Here is a 20122-nt window from a genome sequence, read left to right on the forward strand (position 1 = left end):
ATCTAGGGACTGCACAGGACTTGAAACATACTAGGCAAGACCTCTATCGTTAAGCTATATCCCAAGCCCTTCTTTTCCTTTTTATTTAAAGCAGGATATTGTTATGGTGCTGAGGCTGGATTTGAACTCACTATGTGGTGTAAGTAGGCCTTGAACACTGAGATCTACCTGCTTCTGTTCTGAGAAGCTAAGATGACAGCAGGTACCACAGCTCTTGTCTATGGATACCCTTGACTAGAAGTTTTCCTTTCTATCCTCTCTTTCCTGCCAAGAGCTTTAAAGGATTCATTGCTTGGTATATGTGTGCATTATAATACGAAACACATAAACTATTTCTCTGCCTCTCCCTGACTGTGAACATGTAAGACACTGTCTTCCTAAGTTCTTTCAGGAATTTTCTCCCTACATCTGACCATAACTGAACCATCTCCACCCATTTCAATCCTCCTGGCTGGCAGTGAGAATTCAGTTTCCTATCCACCTCTGTTATGGACCTCCCTTTCCCACCAAAAGCAAATTTGGGGTCAATTTTGCTCATTTCTTTGTTTCCCAACACTACTGATATTTTCCCGCAATTACCCTCACTGCAGGCTCAGGTTCAGCTACCGATCTGTCATCTGTGTTTGTCTATGGCATTCTCAGGCCAGTTTGGTAACTTTCATGAAAATACAAATCATAGTATGGCTGTCTTGAATAAATCATTATCACTTGAGTGATACTGTTAAGGTGGCATCCAGAGATGGTGGCATCACTGTAACCCTTGACTGCTTCCAAAATGAGCCAGTGTACCCCAAAGAGAAATAGACATGACATGGACAATCTGAATACAGTGTCCCTCAGACATGAAGCGGTTACACTCATTTCCAAGCAACAGTTTATATATCAACCCAGAAAACATGACTCACCCGCATGCATCCCATCCACTTCTTAAGCGGTTGAAAACGGTACTTAGCATCCGTGTGAGTGTCACATGACGACTCAGAAAGACTTCTGCCGGGTGGATCTGTATGAATTGTCAGACCCATCAGCTATTTGGCCAATTGCCTTATGATAAACACACAGTAGCCACAAAAGTGAATTAGGAAATAAGGGCAACCATCTGAAGTTTATAAATATTCAAACTTTTACTAGAAACAGCTTGCATGTGAAATTTAAATGGCAATACAGTCCGGAAAAAGGTTCCATTCCAAAGTTCTACAAAAAAGAATTGTATGTTCAGATGACACAAACTAACCAGATACATCTAAGCATCGTCTGGAAAAGTTAATCGCATGCCATAGCTTAATATCACGGGCAATATGCATAACAGAACCCAGAATTATTTTCCTGATAACTAAGCCAAAGAAAGCAAAGAAGTAAATGAAGCAATATCAAAAGGAAACAGAAGATGACAAAGGGAAAGTAACACAAAAATACATTGATGTCCTTGAAGTGATTTTTGAGAAGGTTAAACCCCTAGAGCTTTACAAACAGCTGTTTCTATTTCAGGCAAGTCTACTCACGAAAATGACCTCATAGTGAGTAGATACCTCAAGCTGCAGCTATTCTTCCACTTCTCCCTCTGTGTATACAGCAGGCTGTGAAGAAGTTTGAGGCAGCTTCGCCACTGTACTTATATCAGGGCAGAAGAGCAGACTCTCCTTCCCAGACCACTTTCCAGGTGGTCACCCCCTGCCTCAGTGCTGCCTTTCCTTCTTGCTGCAACAGCAGAAGGCACCGCTAGGTCCCCAACAAAGATCAAGTGCTGTGTATTTCTCTGTTCATTACTAACACCAAACCTCTCCTTGGTGGAAACTTCCAGAATGCAAGTACCAGCAGAGGGAAGCCTCTCAGATGGGCTTGATTTCAATCAACACCCTGGCAAATGAACCTCTTTGGTATGCAAATGGCTGAGCTAGTGAATAATAAAGAATTATCTTTCCCCACAAAAATCTTTTCTTGCAGGAGGTTAGAGGAAATTGTGGATCTGTTAATGCATCTACTGAAAAGAGGGAGAAATTGAGGGACAATATGAGAATCGAATGTTCAGAAGAACTGGATCCCGTAAAATGTCGGGTAAGTTAATATGCCATGGTCTTCATAAAGCAAGGCTATTACAATCCTCACATGGAAGTATCTGGAAGCTTTATAGCTGGGGAATATTAAAAGCACGTTCTCTCAATAAATTTAAACGTGCTGAACATCTTCGCAATTTAAGTTTTAAATGGGAATTTTAAAATATCAAATAGAATTATGTGCTCAGATGAGACGCTTGACTTTTCCATATTTTTGACTGTATCACAATGCAGGGTTAGCCCTCTGTAACTTCCTACAGTTCTAATCTGCATTATATACACTTTGCTGTGTGGATCTGCTGCTTTCCAACAGTGTAAGGTTTCTGGAAGCATGCATAATGAGGAAAGAAAACTCAGATGATGCAGCTGGTAATAAACTAGAATAAGTACATTTGCGACTACTGCTGTGACCCATTTGAACTCAGGTTCTGAGAGCAAGAACAACAGATATCTATTTTGAAATGATGAACCATCTGCTCCCAGAGTCAGCAGCTAAGTCAGTGTCTGTGGATGGGTACATAGGTGGAGAAGAAACAAAATCAGTCATCTGACACTTGGTTTCCAGTCTTAATTATTCTCCTTATTAAAAAATAAAATAGCAGAAGTGAATGTCAAGGAGACCTTCAGCTTAAGCTTGGCTCCTTGTGGATGATGTCATTGGTACCCAGCACTTACTCCAAACTCTATGATGGGCCCTCTACCTGCTCCCTAGGGAATTAATTCCTTCCCAGCACAGACAGCATTGGGTTCTAGAGAAAGCAAAGGACTTTCCTATGAGGGGAAACCACAAGTAAAATGATTCATTAAAAAATAACAACTCTCAGTGTACATCAACTGATTTTATGCTGGTTATCATCACCAACAGAAAATGGAAAGGGAGATATGGTGCCTTGAATACTGGAGTGGCAACACTTAGTGATGTAGTTGAATATGCCGTCCGACAACTAGAAACAGTAACCCGGCTAGCAGCGAAAAGAAGATGCCGGCAGGGGCCAGAAAAAATGACCAGCCATACAGAACGGAAGGGGTGAATTCCCAGCAGTCTTTCATTTTCATGGCTCTGTAACTTTCCATGTCCGCCACCGCCTGGACCCAGATGACATACAGCATCACCACCAGGGAAAACAGGACACCTGAGGAGGAGAGAAGACCATTAACCCTTCTGGAGGTTCCATCCCCCCAAACTGCCCTAAAGCATTCCCTTTTTTAATGCCTCAACCCTAAGCTGAATCAGACGCCATCTGCACTGGTCTTTATGAGCTAAAACAGTAGTCTCAACATGTGGGTCCTGCCCCTTTGGTGGGGTCAAATGACCCTTTCACACGGGTCACCTAAAACCATTAGAAAACACATATGTTTACATTATGGTTCATAACAGTAACAAAATTACAGTTACATAGTAACAAGAACAAGACTTTTGGTTGGGAGTCACCATATGAGGAACTATATAAAAGGGTGGCAGCATCAAGAAGGTTGAGAATCACTGAGCTAAATAGACTGCTGTTGACCTTCACATTTTAAAGCATTCTCTAGAGAACTGTATTAGCATAAGAGACAGCAACAGTTGACATGCATTTATCAAGTGCTTACTGGTTGCCGGGTACTGTGCTGAGTCTGTGGACATTCGTATTTGACTTTTATACACTCTATGAAGTGTATAAAGGTTTGAAGCAAGCACCGTAACCCATTATAACTTCTTTCAATACATGCAGCGGGTCATAGGAAATAGTACCATCATTCCCAGGGCAGCAAGCGTGTATGACACATTAGTGGTTTTCAGGCCAGGTTCATCAAATTCTTGCTACACCATGGAAATATACCTAACTCTATAGAGCGGCAGCCAAGCATGGTCATGAAAACAAAAGCTATGTGAGCACCACTCAAGGACAGTCATGACCACTTGAAGTGCAAAATGTGCACTAACAAACGTATGTGGAAATCTTTAGCCTTTATTTTTATTTTATGTGTGTGGGTGTTCTACCTGCATGCATGCCTGCTGCCATGTGCCCACAGTCAGGGCTTGAGGAGGCCAGAAGAGCGTGTTTAATCACTTAGGACTGGAGTTACAGGTAAGTGTGAGCCACCATGTGGGTTACAGAAATCAAAAAAGCAGGCTGTGCTCTTCACCAGTGTGACATCTCTCCAGTATTGCCCCTTCTGTCCATATATATGTGTGTGTGTGTGTGTGTGTGTGTGTGTGTGTGTGTATACATATATATGTGTATATATATACATATATATTTTTCCATATATATGGACATATTATCTATTATATATAGATAAAAATATAATAATATGTAAATAAATTATATATATATATATATATATATATATATATGTACTCGGAGGCAAGAGCAGGTGGATCTTTGTGAGTTTAAGACCAACCTGGTCTACAAGAGCTAGTTCCAGGACAGCCTCCAAAGCCACAGAGAAACCCTGTCTTGAAAAACCCATATATATATATATATAATATATTCATATATATTATATATGTGGATATATTTTATATTCATTAAAGACATACGTATTCTCTCTCTCCTCTCTCTCTCTCTCTCTCTCTCTCTCTCTCTCTCTCTCTCTCTGTCTGTCTCGCACGCACACACACACGCACACACACACACACACACACACACACACACACACACGATGGAATCTATGTTTTGAAAGAACAAGAGAAGAACAATGATGACAAAATGGTCTGAGAAATACTAAACCATAGACTTGAGATCACAGGCTTTATTTAAATGAAACAAATTCGGCGATGATAAAAGGAGGAGACAGGAAAGGGTGAAGAAGCAAGAAAGGGTGAGAAGAGGGAGAGAGGGGGGAACAAGAGAAGCAAGGAAGAAGGAAAGAAATATGAAAGAGAAGGGAAGATAGAGGAACAGAGGCAGGAAAGAGGAAAGAGGAAAGGGGGAGGGGAAATGGAAAGCATGGCAGAAGAGAGGATAAACAGGCATGGAAGGAAGAAGTGAGGAGGGAGGGAAGAAAACCAGAAAGAGGTGAGGGAAGCAAAAGTGGAGGGGGGTGAGGAAGAGGAGGAAGGAAACGGAGGAGAAGGAGAGAGGGAGGAGGGAGGGAGACAAAGAGGAAGAGTCAGCATCACAGTTCATCAACAGCTCCACATGATCCAACAGTTCAAAACAATGCTGGGTTTCAGAGAGTAGAGAATGGGTCAGCCCAGTGAGCCCTTGACCTTAACCACTGAGAAGCAGATGCTCATGAATAGTGACATTTGAGAGCAGCTTTGGGCACATACTCTTCAGATGCAGCTACTACTATAACTACCAGGCAAACAAAGCACATCATTGGCTTCTGATGACATCATTGGCTTCTGATGATGTCACTGGTTTCTGATGCACTAGTAACTAACTTGTTTGACACAAACTGCAAGGACTTGGACCAGTCATAGAACTTGAGGGCATTTGCTGTTGTCCAAAAGGTCAAAACAAGCACTACAGTTACAGTTATGCTCATTGTCTTAGTGGATGGAATAAACAGTTGGCATTGTCTGAAGTCCACTGATGTGTCAATCAATAAATCTGAGATAATCCATTTCTCAACAGAAAGTGCTTACTTTGGTTCATAATCTCAGAGGCTTGGCCCTGTGGCATCTTGACCCTGTGGCTTTGGGGCCTTTACAAGGTAAAACATCAAGTGGAAGAAGCACTTGACTGAGGATACTGTTATTTAAGAAAAGTGACAAAGCACCAAGAGAAAGGAGGGGTCCCAACCTCCCTTCAACATCGTGTGGCTAATGACTAGCTTCTTCCACTTAGCCCTGTCTGCCAAAGGTTCTACCACTGACAGTAGAGCAATGGGCTGGGGTCTAAGCCTTTAACACACTGCATTTGGAGAAGACCCAGATCCAAGTGATAACAAGTGTAAAATGTTCATACTTTGATTGCTCCATATTTGAAAACTAACTGCATTCCTATTGCTAAGGGCAGAAACGGCAGCACATTGATAGAAGAGAGCATCTTTTAAGAGCCCAGCCATCCACCTTCCTCACATCATTGCTGGCTTACTACACTGAGGGTGAAACACCACCACCAGGCCACCATGCTCAGAAAGAATCCTGAGGATTAAACACAAAAGAAAGATGTGTGGCTATGACAAGATACACTGGTATCTAAGTTTAAAGCTCCTCATCATGGCCATTCTAGCCACAGATCCGTTAAATCAACCAACATGTTTCCCTAATAAGACAGTGTCTTCACTCTATGAATTGTGTCGTAAGTGCACATGTTGGGCCACAGGATGATGCAACTACCAGTGAATTATGACCATATCAGAGAAACTGCAGAGACGTAACTGGAGAGCAACCTCTTGACAAAGCTTTACTTGAGATTTTGACAATACGGCTGCACCATGTAATTCTGCCTTCAAATATATTTTTATAACAACTGCATACACAGTATTCTCTGTTAGGGTAAAGGGTGGGACTCTTGCATAATATCCTTTGCCTACTGAAAACATCATACAAATCTCCATGTTATTTATTGATGTGGTTTTGATCCTTCCTCCATCATGTTTTCAGATATTCTTATTAAAAAATGAAATTGCTTTCTGAAAAACCAGTTACCCTATCTGTATTTCCCCCCAAAAAATTATTTGATTGAGAATGTTAAAAAGTTCATTGTGGTCCATAATGTAGATGATTATTAACAAGAAATAACTAATACCTAAACAATGCTGTTATTTGAAGAGAAACTGCATCATGAAAGCATTAAAAAATACTCATTTCTTTAATTCCTTAATCTGTTCATTAATTGATGACACAGATCATTTAATTTACATGAAATCAAGTTTATGTTTCTGTCTTACCCATGGGGCAAAACACTCAGTACCTCCCTACCCATTAAATTACAAATGACAAGTGGGGATGGGAGATAGGGACAAACCATGGGAAAGGTATTCAACAATACCACAACGATTTGACTGCTAATGCAGCAAGCGTTAGTCACGAGAACCTGCACGAGGTCTGTGGTCAAGGGGGGGAGTCAGGTAGCTGCTATCTATAACTAGGCTAATCAGACAAACAAATGATCAATTCTAATTGGAGCTATATGAAAAGAATAGAAATCAAGGATGTCCTCTATCCTGTTAGAATGATATTGAATGCACCAGAGTAAATTCACAGTAGTCAATAATAGGTCAGTGACAGAAATGAGAAATGTAGTTGAAACAATGAATACATCCACGGGCTCAGACCGTCCACAAAATGCTAACTATAAAGAAGCAAAGGGTAACTCTTTGCTAAAGAAACCTGCCTAATGCCACGCTGTTCAAAGTTAACATCACCAGGGCTATCTATATCAAGGTGATGGGGGCAGGCGGGTTACTGAATGGATTTGGTGCTGCATCAAAATGCAGAGCCTAATCCAGTCGTGAAAAGGCACCAGATCCAAACCCAACACCATTCCAAAAACCTGTAGGCCTTTGCTCTACAAAAATGCCAAGCTCCTGAATGTTGAAGAACAACTAGTTCTGGTTTAATGGCGACTAGTGTGACACAAGTAAATACAATTTATGATCCAGGCTCAGATCCCTTGTTATGAAAGTAATTAATGGGACAGTTACAAAAATGATAATGGAGGGAACTGGGCAAAAGCACTTGCAACTTCTGTGTAACATCGAAGGTAGTCCCAAACCAAAGAAAATTGAAACGCCTTGAAGGGGAAAATAGGGCAAACCTGTGTGACCATGTGTGCTGGGAGGATCGGGGTGGAGAGGGAGGAAGACAACTGTATACCCATCAGAAAAGATGTCCATCCCTTTGGTAGGGCATTGAGACTCCTCATATGCAATCACTCAGTGACTTGGTAGATGCTGAGAGGAGTGACTCCGTCTCCATAGGACAACACTACTTATATGAACCCACTATTATCTTTTACAGTCTAGGATTTATTTATAGAACACGAACACCAATAGGCTTGGGTAACAAAGGAGCCACATTTCAAACCCATCTGCCACAGTGGCTTTAGTGGAATAGAAAGCAGTGCTAAGATCTAGGCAGCCATTTGTTTTTAAATAAAATGATTATTAAATGTGATTATACATTTCAAAAGCCTAAATTCTTTTACAATTAAATTTTATACCTGTTTCCTGGAGTCTAATTTTCAAAATCAAGAAATATCTCCCAAATGAAAAATCAAAGAATGCTCTCAAAGACCATTAGGATTTATGGTCATGTTGAACAATGGATAAGGAATTGAGTGACCCTACGTGTACACTGAATCCCTCACCGATAGCATGTACAAGTGTCATTTAATCCTGTACATTTTACATGGATCATCTCACAGTTATCTTCTTTTTATATGCCTAAATTCAATTTGAAAACCTATGCCCCACTCCCCAGAAAAAAAGGAGGGCATAACATTCAGTTACAACTGGACATTGAGCATAGTCCTTGATGATAGAAGCAATCAGAGAAGATAAGCATCATATAGATGCTCTCAAGGCCAAGACAGTCTCCTCCACATAACAAGAAAGCTGGTCCAACACACAAAACCAAGAACACAAAAAGGATTTACACTATAAAACCTTTTTTACTATGCTATAAAAACATATTTAGAAGTATGTTTGGATGCAGAAAGTAATAAAGTTTCTCTCTCTCTCTCTCTCTCTCTCTCTCTCTCTCTCTCTCTCTCTCTCTCTCTCTCTCTCTCTCTCTCTGTGTGTGTGTGTGTGTGTGTGTGTGTGTGTGTGTTTAAGGAGTAAAGTAAGTTGTCGAAGTTCTATGTTCTTTCCTACCAGTATGGGGGGGGGGCCTGAAAGAGGATGTCTCTCACAGGCTCAAGCATTTGAATACTTGGTCCCCAGTTGGTGGCATTTTAGGCAGGAGGTTGCCCTTGCTGGAGGAAGTGTGTCACTGGGGATGAGTTTGAGAGTAAAAAGTCTCATCTACTTTCATTTTGCTCTCTCTGCTTCTCTTGCATTTGAAGATACAGGCTCTCAGCTTCTTGGTCACACCTACCACTTGCTGCTATTCCCCCCTGGCATGATGGACTCAAATCTCTCTGGATATGTAAGCCAGAATGAACTTTTTCTTTCATAAGTTGTCAGACTTGGCCATGATGCTTACCACAACAGCAGAAAGGTAACTGGAATGTTTTGCATGACTTTTAGATGATGTTGGGAGTTACTGGAATGATAAACTTGGTCTTCAACTGTTTGTGTAAAACTACATTTCCTGTGTTTTCATTTAAACCATTGGTGGTGATGGGCTACTTTGGGAAGAATTATAAAAGCAAGGTCATTATTTGGTATCTTTTCTTTTTATTCTGCTGATAGGCCAGTCAGTGGCAAATCATTTCAACTTTAATGGACATGGGAAAGGCCACACAATGTCATAATTTTAAAAAGTGCCTTTCCAAAGAATTTAGGGTAAAAAGAAAATTAGAATCAGGACAAATGGATTTTTTCTGTACTTGGAGATACACAACGCTCAAGAGATGTGGCAAGATCCAGCAGAGACCTCTACAGAGAACGAGGAGGCAAACATAGCAAAGTCTGTGGATGACAAACTCAGGTTACCTTGTGCCTCCTTCCAGAGGATGGAAATAAGATCTATAAGCATACACAGTGCCCTATGCCTGTAACCGCACTCAGGAGATGAAGGCAGAAGATTTGCTGCAAATTCAAGTTTGGTTATGTTGTGAGTATCAGACCAATGAGAGAGACACAGTAATACTTTGCACCCCCCCCCAAAAAAAAAGAAGAGGAAGGGAGGGAGAGGGAAGAAAGAAAAAAGGGAGGAAAAGGGAGATCTACAGAAGCAAGTGTCCACCAACATCAAACATTATCCACAGGGATGTCTCAGACTGGAGGCCAGTGGTTTGTGTCTCGCATTAGTCTGGAAATAACTGCCAACACCCAACAACAAGGAAAACATTCTTGGAAGCTACAGAGAATCACAGTGACTCTAAAAGTTGAGCTAGCTGGAAGGCTGGCAGAGACTTCCACTAAGACCAAAAGCAAAGAAAAATCTGGGCCTCTTAGGCAGAACAGCAGTGGAGAACCTTTCTTTAGCCAGCATCCCCCAAAGAAGAGCAAAAATGAGTCATCCACTGTCATTTTGTAGTGGAGACAGTGATTCACCATAAGATGAAGTCACCATGTGTCACAAATGCCAAGTCACCATGTGTCACAAACGCCTCCCTAAGGTCTGTACTGGGACATTAAATGCCTTTGTGGGTGGGCAACTCTGGATTTTTGCAGAAAAAAATACAAGCAATCTTCATGCAAACATGTATTAACTGGCTCCTACCTCATCATAAACTCTGGAATGTTGAAGCTCTTTCTAATGTATTCATCCTTCCCAGTTTGATATTTCTTTTTCCCATCATTTTAATCAGTGGACACTTTGCATTTTGCAAAACATACAAGTTTAAAATGTATGATTTGATGAGTTTGGTAACAGTAAACACCAGAGAACTACAATCTATTTCTCCCTTGGAGAAATCCTTTATGCTTCATCAGGATTCCATCCCCACTCTAGTAAATGGTGTCTTGGTGTGGCTTTGCAGAGACTTTAGAAGAGCTTGCAAGTAAAAGCCCTACAGCATGTGGGTTTTCCCAGCATGCTTCACTAAGCATATCTCAGTACAATCCTGCCCCTAGAGTTCATGGTAGCAGTGATCTCCAGCTTGTTTAGCCATCCATCCACTGGTCAACATTTGAGGGATTCTAGGAATGGACTGTTATGAACTAAGGACAATAAATTAATTGTTTTGTGGTACTGTGACATATCCATGGAGTTTTACAATGTTGGATAGCATCTGCTTAGGCCAAATAGGTTCTCAGAGGGAAATATGACAATATTTTATGGAGTATCATAGCATACTGAATTGACAAAATAACCCTGGGTTCTCTTGATGCTTGGCACAAGCAGGTTGCACCTTCCTTGGACCCCAACACCCCAGCTTCCCTGCTCAGCCCAACTGAGATCACAGTTCTTAGAGAAAAAATAAAAACAGAACACAACCTTAACGATTTATACTAACTCTGATTTCTAAGCAGAGCTCTCAATAGACTCTCAGCGGTGCTACTAAACAATTACATTGTCTAAAGCCTGTACCATAGGGGTCATTTTTGTAACCAGTTGGTTTGGGGGCCTTCACTTAAAAAACTTTCAACATTTTGGACTTGGAAACATAAAATAACATACAAATCAGTGTGAAATATAATGAATCTTAATTGTAAAACACCTGTGAACTAGTCTCCATTGTAGAAATCAGAACACAACTCATGCCTGTGCCCCTTTGGAAGGAGATGAATTCCTCCAATAGTTACAGACCATTTCTAGCCTTCCATTTAAAAAAATTAGTGTTTATTGCTATGAGAAAGAACTAGGTGGCACAAGGCTGACTGCCTGAGAACAGGCAACCATGGAACCTGTACAGATGAAATCTTAGAGTTCCCTCATGTCAGCATGTTAAATTTAACATTAGCATACTAAGTATTGTCATCTTAAGATTCCACAATATTTACAAATCTGTTCTCATGTGATTTAACACGTGATGTCCTGGGTACCTAAAAATGTCAGTATTTGAGGCTTCTATGCACTTCCACAACAAGGACTCATGCAAGTTGACCCATCTCAAAGTTATACTGCCAAATCCAACACATCTATTTTATCCTCTATATGTTATAAAAAAGAAAAGGGGAAATCTGCCAACTATGCATGTGCTAAATAGTAATACTTCTCATTATATTCTAATGCATTTTCAAAGTATTTCATGAATATTGCATTCATTAAAACTAAGAATGTTTTTCTGGGCAAACAAGCTAAATCTCCTTTAAAATATGGTAGATTGTGTTTTGTAATGATTTGTTGTTTCTTCTTTACACTGATAGGCTATTGTTTTCTCTTAGAATCAAATGATGCTGCTTTTATGTATCCTATTTCAGAAGCTTAAAGTAACTAATCCATTTTGTTCAACACTCTCGAGTTTCCTCCACACATTTTCTTAGACTTCTCCACTGCTGTTTCTGCAGTATTTGAGTCGGTCCTAATTGCTCTTGCAGTTATAATCAATATGGTAGTCTGTCTAACTGACCTTCACCACTGTACACCCCATCCTACCACTTTCCAAATATAACTGCCTCTTCTTGTTCCCTCTCTGGAGTAATGACTCCTTCTCATTAGCTGACCCTACATACTACATACAGGACTTCTGAAAACTTACGATAATTTCATCGTTGTGCTCTTTGTGCTCAAGACCATGAATGCCATTGGAAAACAGAAATAAACAGAGAATGACCTACATGCAGTTAGGATTTCACCTGAAAAACTGAGTTTCATTCAACCCTATGGGGATTTTATACACAATCCCTGAGTTTCAGGATATGTTTCACAGGCACCAGTCTAGATTCTGAGCACCTGGTTTTCATGATACTTCACCAGCTGGAAAACTTTCCACTACTGAGTAAGCCTGAGCATGTGTCTCACTTCTCCATCTGTTACTTCATTGGCAAAGTGGTGATCATATGAGATCCCAAATAAGAAAGAGGTCATGAGGAATGGGATGAGGCACAGTACCCAGCTCTGTGATTAAGAATCATGTGATTCTTAAGAAGCGTCAGCTATCATCATTGCCATCATTGTTGTCGTCCTCGTCATTGTTATCCTCATCATCATCTTCATTGTCATCATCGTCATCATCATCATTGTCATCATCCTCCTCCTCATCATCATCATTGTTATCATCATCATCTTCATTGTCATCATCGTCGTTATCATCATCTTCATTGTCATCATCGTCATCATCATCATTGTCATCATCCTCCTCCTCATCATCATCATCATCATTGTTATCATCATCATCTTCATTATCATCATCGTTGTTATCATCTTCATTGTCATCATCGTCATCATCATCATTGTCATCATCCTCATCATCATCCTCATCATCATCATTGTTATCATCATCATCTTCATTGTCATCATTGTTATCATCATCATCTTCATTGTCATCGTTGTTATCATCATCATCATTGTCATCATCGTTGTTATCATCATTGTCATCCTCCTCCTCTTCATCGTCATCATCATTGTTATCATCACCATCTTCATTGTCATTATCATCTTCATTGTCATCATCGTCATCATCATTGTTACCATCATCATCATCTTCATTGTCATCCTCCTCCTCTTCATCGTCATCTTCATTGTTATCATCACCATCTTCATTGTCATTATCATCTTCATCGTCATCATCGTCATCATCATTGTTATCATCATCATCATCGTCGTCGTTGTCATCCTCAAGGTTTGGCATGAGTTTCTGCTAATGGCTAGCAAAAGTTATCTCCAGTGTTCTACAGCATCAACAAGTCTCTTTTGACTCTGCTGTTTCAGAACTGGTCTGGAAACCTAGATGGAATGTTGACCTCTAGTGTCTTTTTAGAACTGTCCAGCAGATGGCACCAATCTCCCCACAGTTCTCACCCAGTATTTTGAAAAGCACAAACCAATCCAGACTGGGACTCACCCATCTGAAAGGTGTTTTCTGCTTTACATTTCCAGTTCATCAAATCTCTTGCCCCTTCCCACCAACCCTTTCATTATAGGAGGTGAAAATTCTTTGTAGCACAGCCTCTTAGCACAGGTCAATATGGCTGTCCCAGTGGATCTATACTAAAATGCGCTTCTCTGCACGGTCACCCCCACTTCCCAGAACTTAATAAAAGGAAAAACTGTAAGGAGCTATAAAAGTTAGTGAAGGAATAAACGCAACATTCCTCAACCATTTACTACTTGCTTCTCAGCAAAGCTACTGTCCAAGGGGGAATCTGGAATGATACAGGGTACCTGCCGAGAATTGAGATCCCTCACTGTCCAGAGTAAGTGGACACAAGGGATACACACCATCTGGAAGGAAGAATAAGGCATATGGGAACAAGCCTAATTCTAGATAAAACACACTGTTTAGGGACCAGCAAAAGCCTTGCTGTTTCACACATCTAGAGGCCCCTGAAATAAATGACTCATTATATAACACAATGGTATGTGTGTTGAAACAAACAGGGATGCCTTAGCTGTAGTTCTCTGAACAGTGCTTTTAAGAAGGGGGCTGACGCTAAGGGAAGCATTATTCCAAGTTGAAGTTCAAAGTTTTCCATCAAGGATCCTCCCAAATTAATATTGTGCTGGCCTCTTAAATACTAGATGTGCTGGGACAGAAACTAAGCCATGACCCAGACTGTCCCCAACAAGGACACAGGAGAGTTCTGTGATGGGCGGAGGTGCAGCTCCCTGAAGCACTACCCTGTGTCTCATCTCCTCTCATGTGGGCATCTGAGGGATGGTTGTAACATTTTAAAATATTTTTTGAAAAAGATTTTTGAAATAAAAAAATCTCTGGAAATCTTTCCCATATAGGATTGGGCGAGGCTGACTTACTCTAGCAAGCATGTGGCATTTGTACAAAAGGACAGACCCAGGCTAGCAGACAGTGCAACTTGAAAGAAAGCTTCCCCACCTGACAATAGTATCGCACTCAGGAAGTGCAGATAGGCACATTCCCACATAATGCAACTGAAGGTGCCATGAAGACGTCTCTCCACAGAGCTTGAGGGTGGCAAGGTCTTCATGGTCTCCCCAGAGAGCTGCTCTAGGAACATCAAAACTGATGCTCTGCAGATGATCGACAAGTCCAAGGCCATGTGGCCGGTACACATCAATTCAATACACACAGCTTCTTGCAACCACCTTTCCATGCCCACCCCCAGCACAGCAGCACTTGGCATACAAACTCCACCGTGAGCTTTAGGAAATGCTGCGCTCCCTGATGGAAAGTTCTTCTAGTTGCTTCTTTCCACTTCTTGCACAGTAAGGAAGACATGTCTGAAAGTGACTTTAGTAAAGCCATCATAGCCATGTATTTTTCCTCAACTGTTCCACACAGAGTTTTCTATGCTTGTCAGTCATAGGTACTGTTCACAGCCTGGAACTTTCATCAATACAGGCACTTGGACAGCAGGTGCTGCTGGAGACTCATGACCCTCGCCTGCCTGTCAGCCATTCCTTCCTAATTCCTTCTTGCTCTGGTCTCCTGTTGTCTCCTACTCAGATTAGAGTCTTCTTTCCTGTTCTTTATAGGGAAGAGTATGGCTGGAACAAGGTGTGCACAGCTTACCCCTGTGTGAACCTTGTGTTCAGTCTCAGCCAGAGGGAAAGGAGCCTCTGAGCTAAATCCACTGGCTTCTGATGACTGTGTCTCCTCACACATAGGAGAAAAGCTCCAGTAGGAGGTTTCTCTGAATGCTCCTGTCACATGCGGAAATAAGTGTGATTTCTTAGGGAGCATCAGAAACTCTTACAATATCTTGATCTTCCAGAAGAAAAGAGCCACAAACCCTACTGTCTTCCAAGCCAGCCTTTGCTGACACTACATTTCTAAGATGGTTCACATGCCAATACATTTTTATAACAATTCTTCCAGAGCAAGAGGGGCCATGGCAAGCCGTTGAAGACTGGAGTCCAGGCCATTTGCCCTGCATGGTGGAAGATTTGTATAATTCATGCCAGCATACTCTGCACATATCCCTGGTGAGACATAGTAGCCCAGGAAATGGCTGTCCTGGAGGAGGAGTGCACTATGAGGTCAGAATGAGGCAGAACACACAGGAGGAACACAAAATGAGCTCTGCCTCCATCTGTGTGCAAAAGTTAGATTCTCTTAGCAGGGGTATCCCTTGCTTCCATTCAAATTGCCCAGGCTGTCACCCTTTGACTGAGAAGCCAAGAAGCCATCAGGAGTTTAACCAAAATTTAGCTTCTTGCTGCTCCATGAAGCAAGAGTGAAACTTTTTCTCCACTTCTACCATCAACACAAAAACTCAGCAGTCAGACCAGGCACCACTCAGGACAACTCAGGTTATTATACAATGGGAAGAGAGTCCGGGTTTTTCTGACTAGCTGGTGAAACAGCTTCTGGTTTTAATTTTTAAGGGTATTTGTTTTTATTTGATATGTATGATGTTTGCTTGCATGTATGTCTGTGTTACAGATGATATACAAATGTTACAAACAGCCACATGGGTGCTGGGAATCCAACCCACGTCTTCGGGAGGAGCAGTCAATGCTCTTAGCCAGTTGAGCTGCATCTTCAGTTTCCTCCTTCTAGTTACCACAGCTTACCCTTCCTGCCGTTGCTGTGGGCTATCCAGACCATGTCATTCCATGTCTTCATGAACAGCCATAGCTGCTCCAGTTACTATATGCTAACACTGGGATTAAGAGTACTCATCTGTGTAATGTTCTCCACATACCCTATATGTTTAGATCTTTGTGCCTGCTCATTTCAATGCCTCCTGTTTTCCTCCCCTGTTAATATCCAGAAAGAGGTAGGTGCCTGTCTTCTCTTCATCAGAGCCCTCTAGCACTTTTCTAAGGCTTTCTCGGGTGTGTGCATCACTGAGGCATAGACTCAGGGTTACGGCATCCTGGCAGTTGCTACAGATTTCACTCAGATCTGCACCTCCTCAGGAAACACATGCCTGGCATGGCTTGGCATGGCCTGGCATGGCCTGGCATGGCCTGGCATGGCCTGGCATGGCCTGGCATGGCCTGGCCTGGCCTGCCCAAGGGAGGATCTGCCTGAGTACAGGGTGAGGCTACACCTGCTCTCCAAGCCCTACCCTAAGTTGACACAGCATAGAGGTATCACGGACCAACCCTTTGCTCCCACGACAGCTGCAACTTCAGTGTCCCTCTGCCAAGCACAGAATGCCCTACACAGGTTTCTGCTAATGACAAAGAGCCTTTGTGTGTGCACACACCGCAACATGGCTGCTTGGAATTCAGTTGTGCCCTTCCCTAAGAGTCATCTGCCCAAATAAATGAAGTGCTCAGTTCTGTTGGTAGCGTTGGTAAATTTGTCACGGTACACTAGGACCAAACTGCACCTGTTCCTAAGTGCCTTGCAGGGTACAGCAATGGAGCAGAGCAATCAGGAGAAACTCAAGGAAGTGATGGTCAGACAAGGCCAAGAAATTCCCTCATCTTTGAAATTTATGAAATCTAAGTAAATAAAGTATCAGATGCTCAATTCAGTACAGTTCTGCAAATGACAACTTGTGGCATTGTGCTCAACATGGTGCAAGGAAATCTTTCCTGCTTATGCAGCTGGGGCAAGGAAAGTAGTCCATGCTTCCTATGTTTCTCCTTGGGTACTGCACCTACCTGCGGCAATGTAGGAGCCTCCTCCAGCTTTATAAAGGAAGTGACTGGCAAAGGGGGCTGCACAGATGATGAGAAAGCTCGCAGTCAAGGCAGCCACTACCCCCAGAAGCAGCAAGACTGCCCAGAAGCCACGGTAAACTGGAAACCAAAAACAAAGGAAGATAAACACATTAGTTTTGGTTGTAGCAGGATGTCCCACAAGGAGTTTGTTCCTCATTATTCTAATTTCATTCAGGGATTACTGGGTAGTACCCAGGGATGATCTTGAGCAGGAATCCTTAGCAGGAAACCGGAGTCAACCCCGCCCATCTTCACACATCTTAGTAATGCTTCCTGCCAGGCATTTGTACCACTCAAATTCTGAATGTGCCATAGAAGCTCAGTTCTCTGACCAGGTTATCCATTTGGGAAGTGAGGATACTTAACAATATGCCTGAGTGATCACAAATCAGTGATTCATTCATGCTATCCAAGGACCACAGGAAACACATCACCATGACAGGTAAACACTACCTCCTCTCCTCACTAAAATGGTATTTGTACAATGGTGAATTCTGGTAGTCGTAACCAAAAGAAGCTGGCTTCTATTTAGACCTTGGCTCTCATGGAAACTATTCTTAAGATAATGAAAGCTACACCATTAAGAAAAGTTTTTATCAGAAAAAAAAGAAACTTTGTATCAGACATGTATGGAATGTGGCTCTTATTAAATATTTGTATTACAGGAAGAAAGTGTCAACATGGTGTTGTGTGGGAGTCTTTTACTCAAGGACAGATAGGGCTGCGGTACTGCATGCAGCTAGTGATTAATGGACTGTGGGCCTAGTGATTTACAGTAATCAAATGAAAAAGGCATCCTAATGATCATTTTTGAGCTGGATAATTACCAATCTATTAAACAAATCCATCATTTCCCTAAGGCAAAACTGCTAAAATGAGCTCTCTTTTGTGTAAATGGGGGTGATCTCGGGGAAACATAAATTATAATTTTCTTAAGGAAAATATAGACTCTTTATAGGGGAATAAAATGCATGTTTCTCCATCCTGCCTGTAAGGAATAAATATGTCAATCAACTGCAATCTTCAGAAACAAAAGGGCAGGATTATAGAAAGCTGAAAAGAGGCTGCTGTTGGTGGGGGGGTGACTAAGTTAAAATTGTAGGGGTGGAAATGTCAGCTTTCATTTTACTTTTCAATGCTGACCACTTGGCCATAGGTCCCAGGCCTGCTGTGATATGTATTTAATAACTGTAGTCAGGTTGGCAAAATATTCCGTCTTCAAGAAACACAATTCTCCCCAAGTGCATCTCAGAACTTCTACCCCAGTGAGACATTAGCACCTAAGATCCAGGAGATGGTCCATTGTTTGCGTGACTGAACCTGGAAAGGGGATCTTTGTTTTCCAAACAGTGGGGAAATCATTGTTAAATATTTCCTGTTGTTTCTTGCTGCTTTCCTGCGTGGTCCAATTACATAGATCTATACCGTAGTACTGGGGGGGCTTGGCAACACAGGAGACTAGGAAGGGGAGAGTGGGTGGGTGGTGTTGTGAAGCAAATTGGATTTTCTAATATGAATGAGAAAGGGGGACACACACTAGGAAAAAACAGAGAATGGCATTCCAGATACTGTGTGATAGAATTAAAATCTCTCATACGTGTATCTGTGGAAATCCTTAAGGCAGAGGCAAGAGATTGGTACAGAAATACCCAGCAAAACTTTCAATCAATAGAGATGGAGAAAACAAGATATTCCATGACAAAACCAGATTCAAACAATACATATCCACCAATCCAGCCCTACAGAAAGTTCTGGAAGGAGAACTGCAACCCAAGGAAGTTAACTACAACCAGCAAAATGTAGGCAATGGATAACCCCACTTTACCAACAACCAAAAGGAAAAAGGGATAGAATCCCACACATAATTTCGCCACAATCACCAGATCAAAAACAAACAAGAATGAACAATCAATGGTCATTAATATTCATCAACATTAATGGTCTTAACTCGCCTATAAAAAGACACAGATTAGCAGAATGGATAAGAAGACAGAATCTATCCTTCTGCTGCATACAAGAACACACCTCAACTTCAAAGACAGACTGCACCTAAGAATTAAAATTTGGGGAAAGATTTTCCAATCAAATGGACCCAAGAAACAAGCAGGGGTAGCAATCCTAATATCCAACAAATTGGACTTTAAACTAAAGTCAAAATTGATGAAGGAGGTCACTTCCTACTCATCACAGGAGAAATCCATCAGGATGAAGTCTCAATTCTGAACATTCATGCCCCAAATACAAAGGCATCCACATTTGTAAAAGAAACATCACTAAAACTCAAATCACACATAAAACCACACACACTTATAGTGGGAGACTTCAACACCCCACTCTCACCATTGGACAGAAACACCAGACAAACTTAACAAAGAAACAAAGGAACTAATGGAAGTTATGGCTCAATTGGACTTAACAGATATCTATAGAACATTCCATCCAAATACAAAACAATTTACCTTCTTCTCAGTGCCACATGGACCCTTCTCTAAAATCAACCACGTACTTGACAACATAGCAAACCTCAACAGGTACAAAAAAACTGAAATAATCCCCTGTATCTTATCAGACCACCATGCTTTAAAGTTAGAATTCAACAACAACACAAATTACAGAAAACCTACAAACTCATGGAAATTGAGTAACACCCAATTACACACTTCCTAGGTCGAGGACGAAATAAAAAAAAGAAATTAAAGATTTTCTTGAACTCAATGAGAATGCAGACACAACATACCCAAACCTATGGTACACTTTGAAAGCAATGCTAAGAGGAAAGTTCATAGCGCTAAATGCCCACATGAAGAAACAGGAG

At 41.4% G+C, this 20122-nt stretch overlaps 1 protein-coding gene across 1 annotated transcript in view; it reads right to left on the bottom strand.

Annotated features, from left to right (window-relative positions):
• The window catches only part of Tmem182 (transmembrane protein 182), a 65823-nt gene that overhangs the window by 13339 nt on the left and 32362 nt on the right, over positions 1-20122 (bottom strand). Inside the window, exons 4-5 of the mRNA XM_035452440.1 lie at positions 17248-17385; positions 906-3187 (exon numbers count right to left, since the gene is read on the bottom strand). Coding sequence (XP_035308331.1) covers positions 2967-3187; positions 17248-17385 — 359 coding nt within the window. The 3' untranslated portion in view covers positions 906-2966. The remainder of the gene's footprint in view (positions 1-905; positions 3188-17247; positions 17386-20122) is intronic.

This window comes from Cricetulus griseus (genome assembly GCF_003668045.3).
Source record: "Cricetulus griseus strain 17A/GY chromosome 1 unlocalized genomic scaffold, alternate assembly CriGri-PICRH-1.0 chr1_1, whole genome shotgun sequence".
Classification (NCBI taxonomy): domain Eukaryota; kingdom Metazoa; phylum Chordata; class Mammalia; order Rodentia; family Cricetidae; genus Cricetulus; species Cricetulus griseus.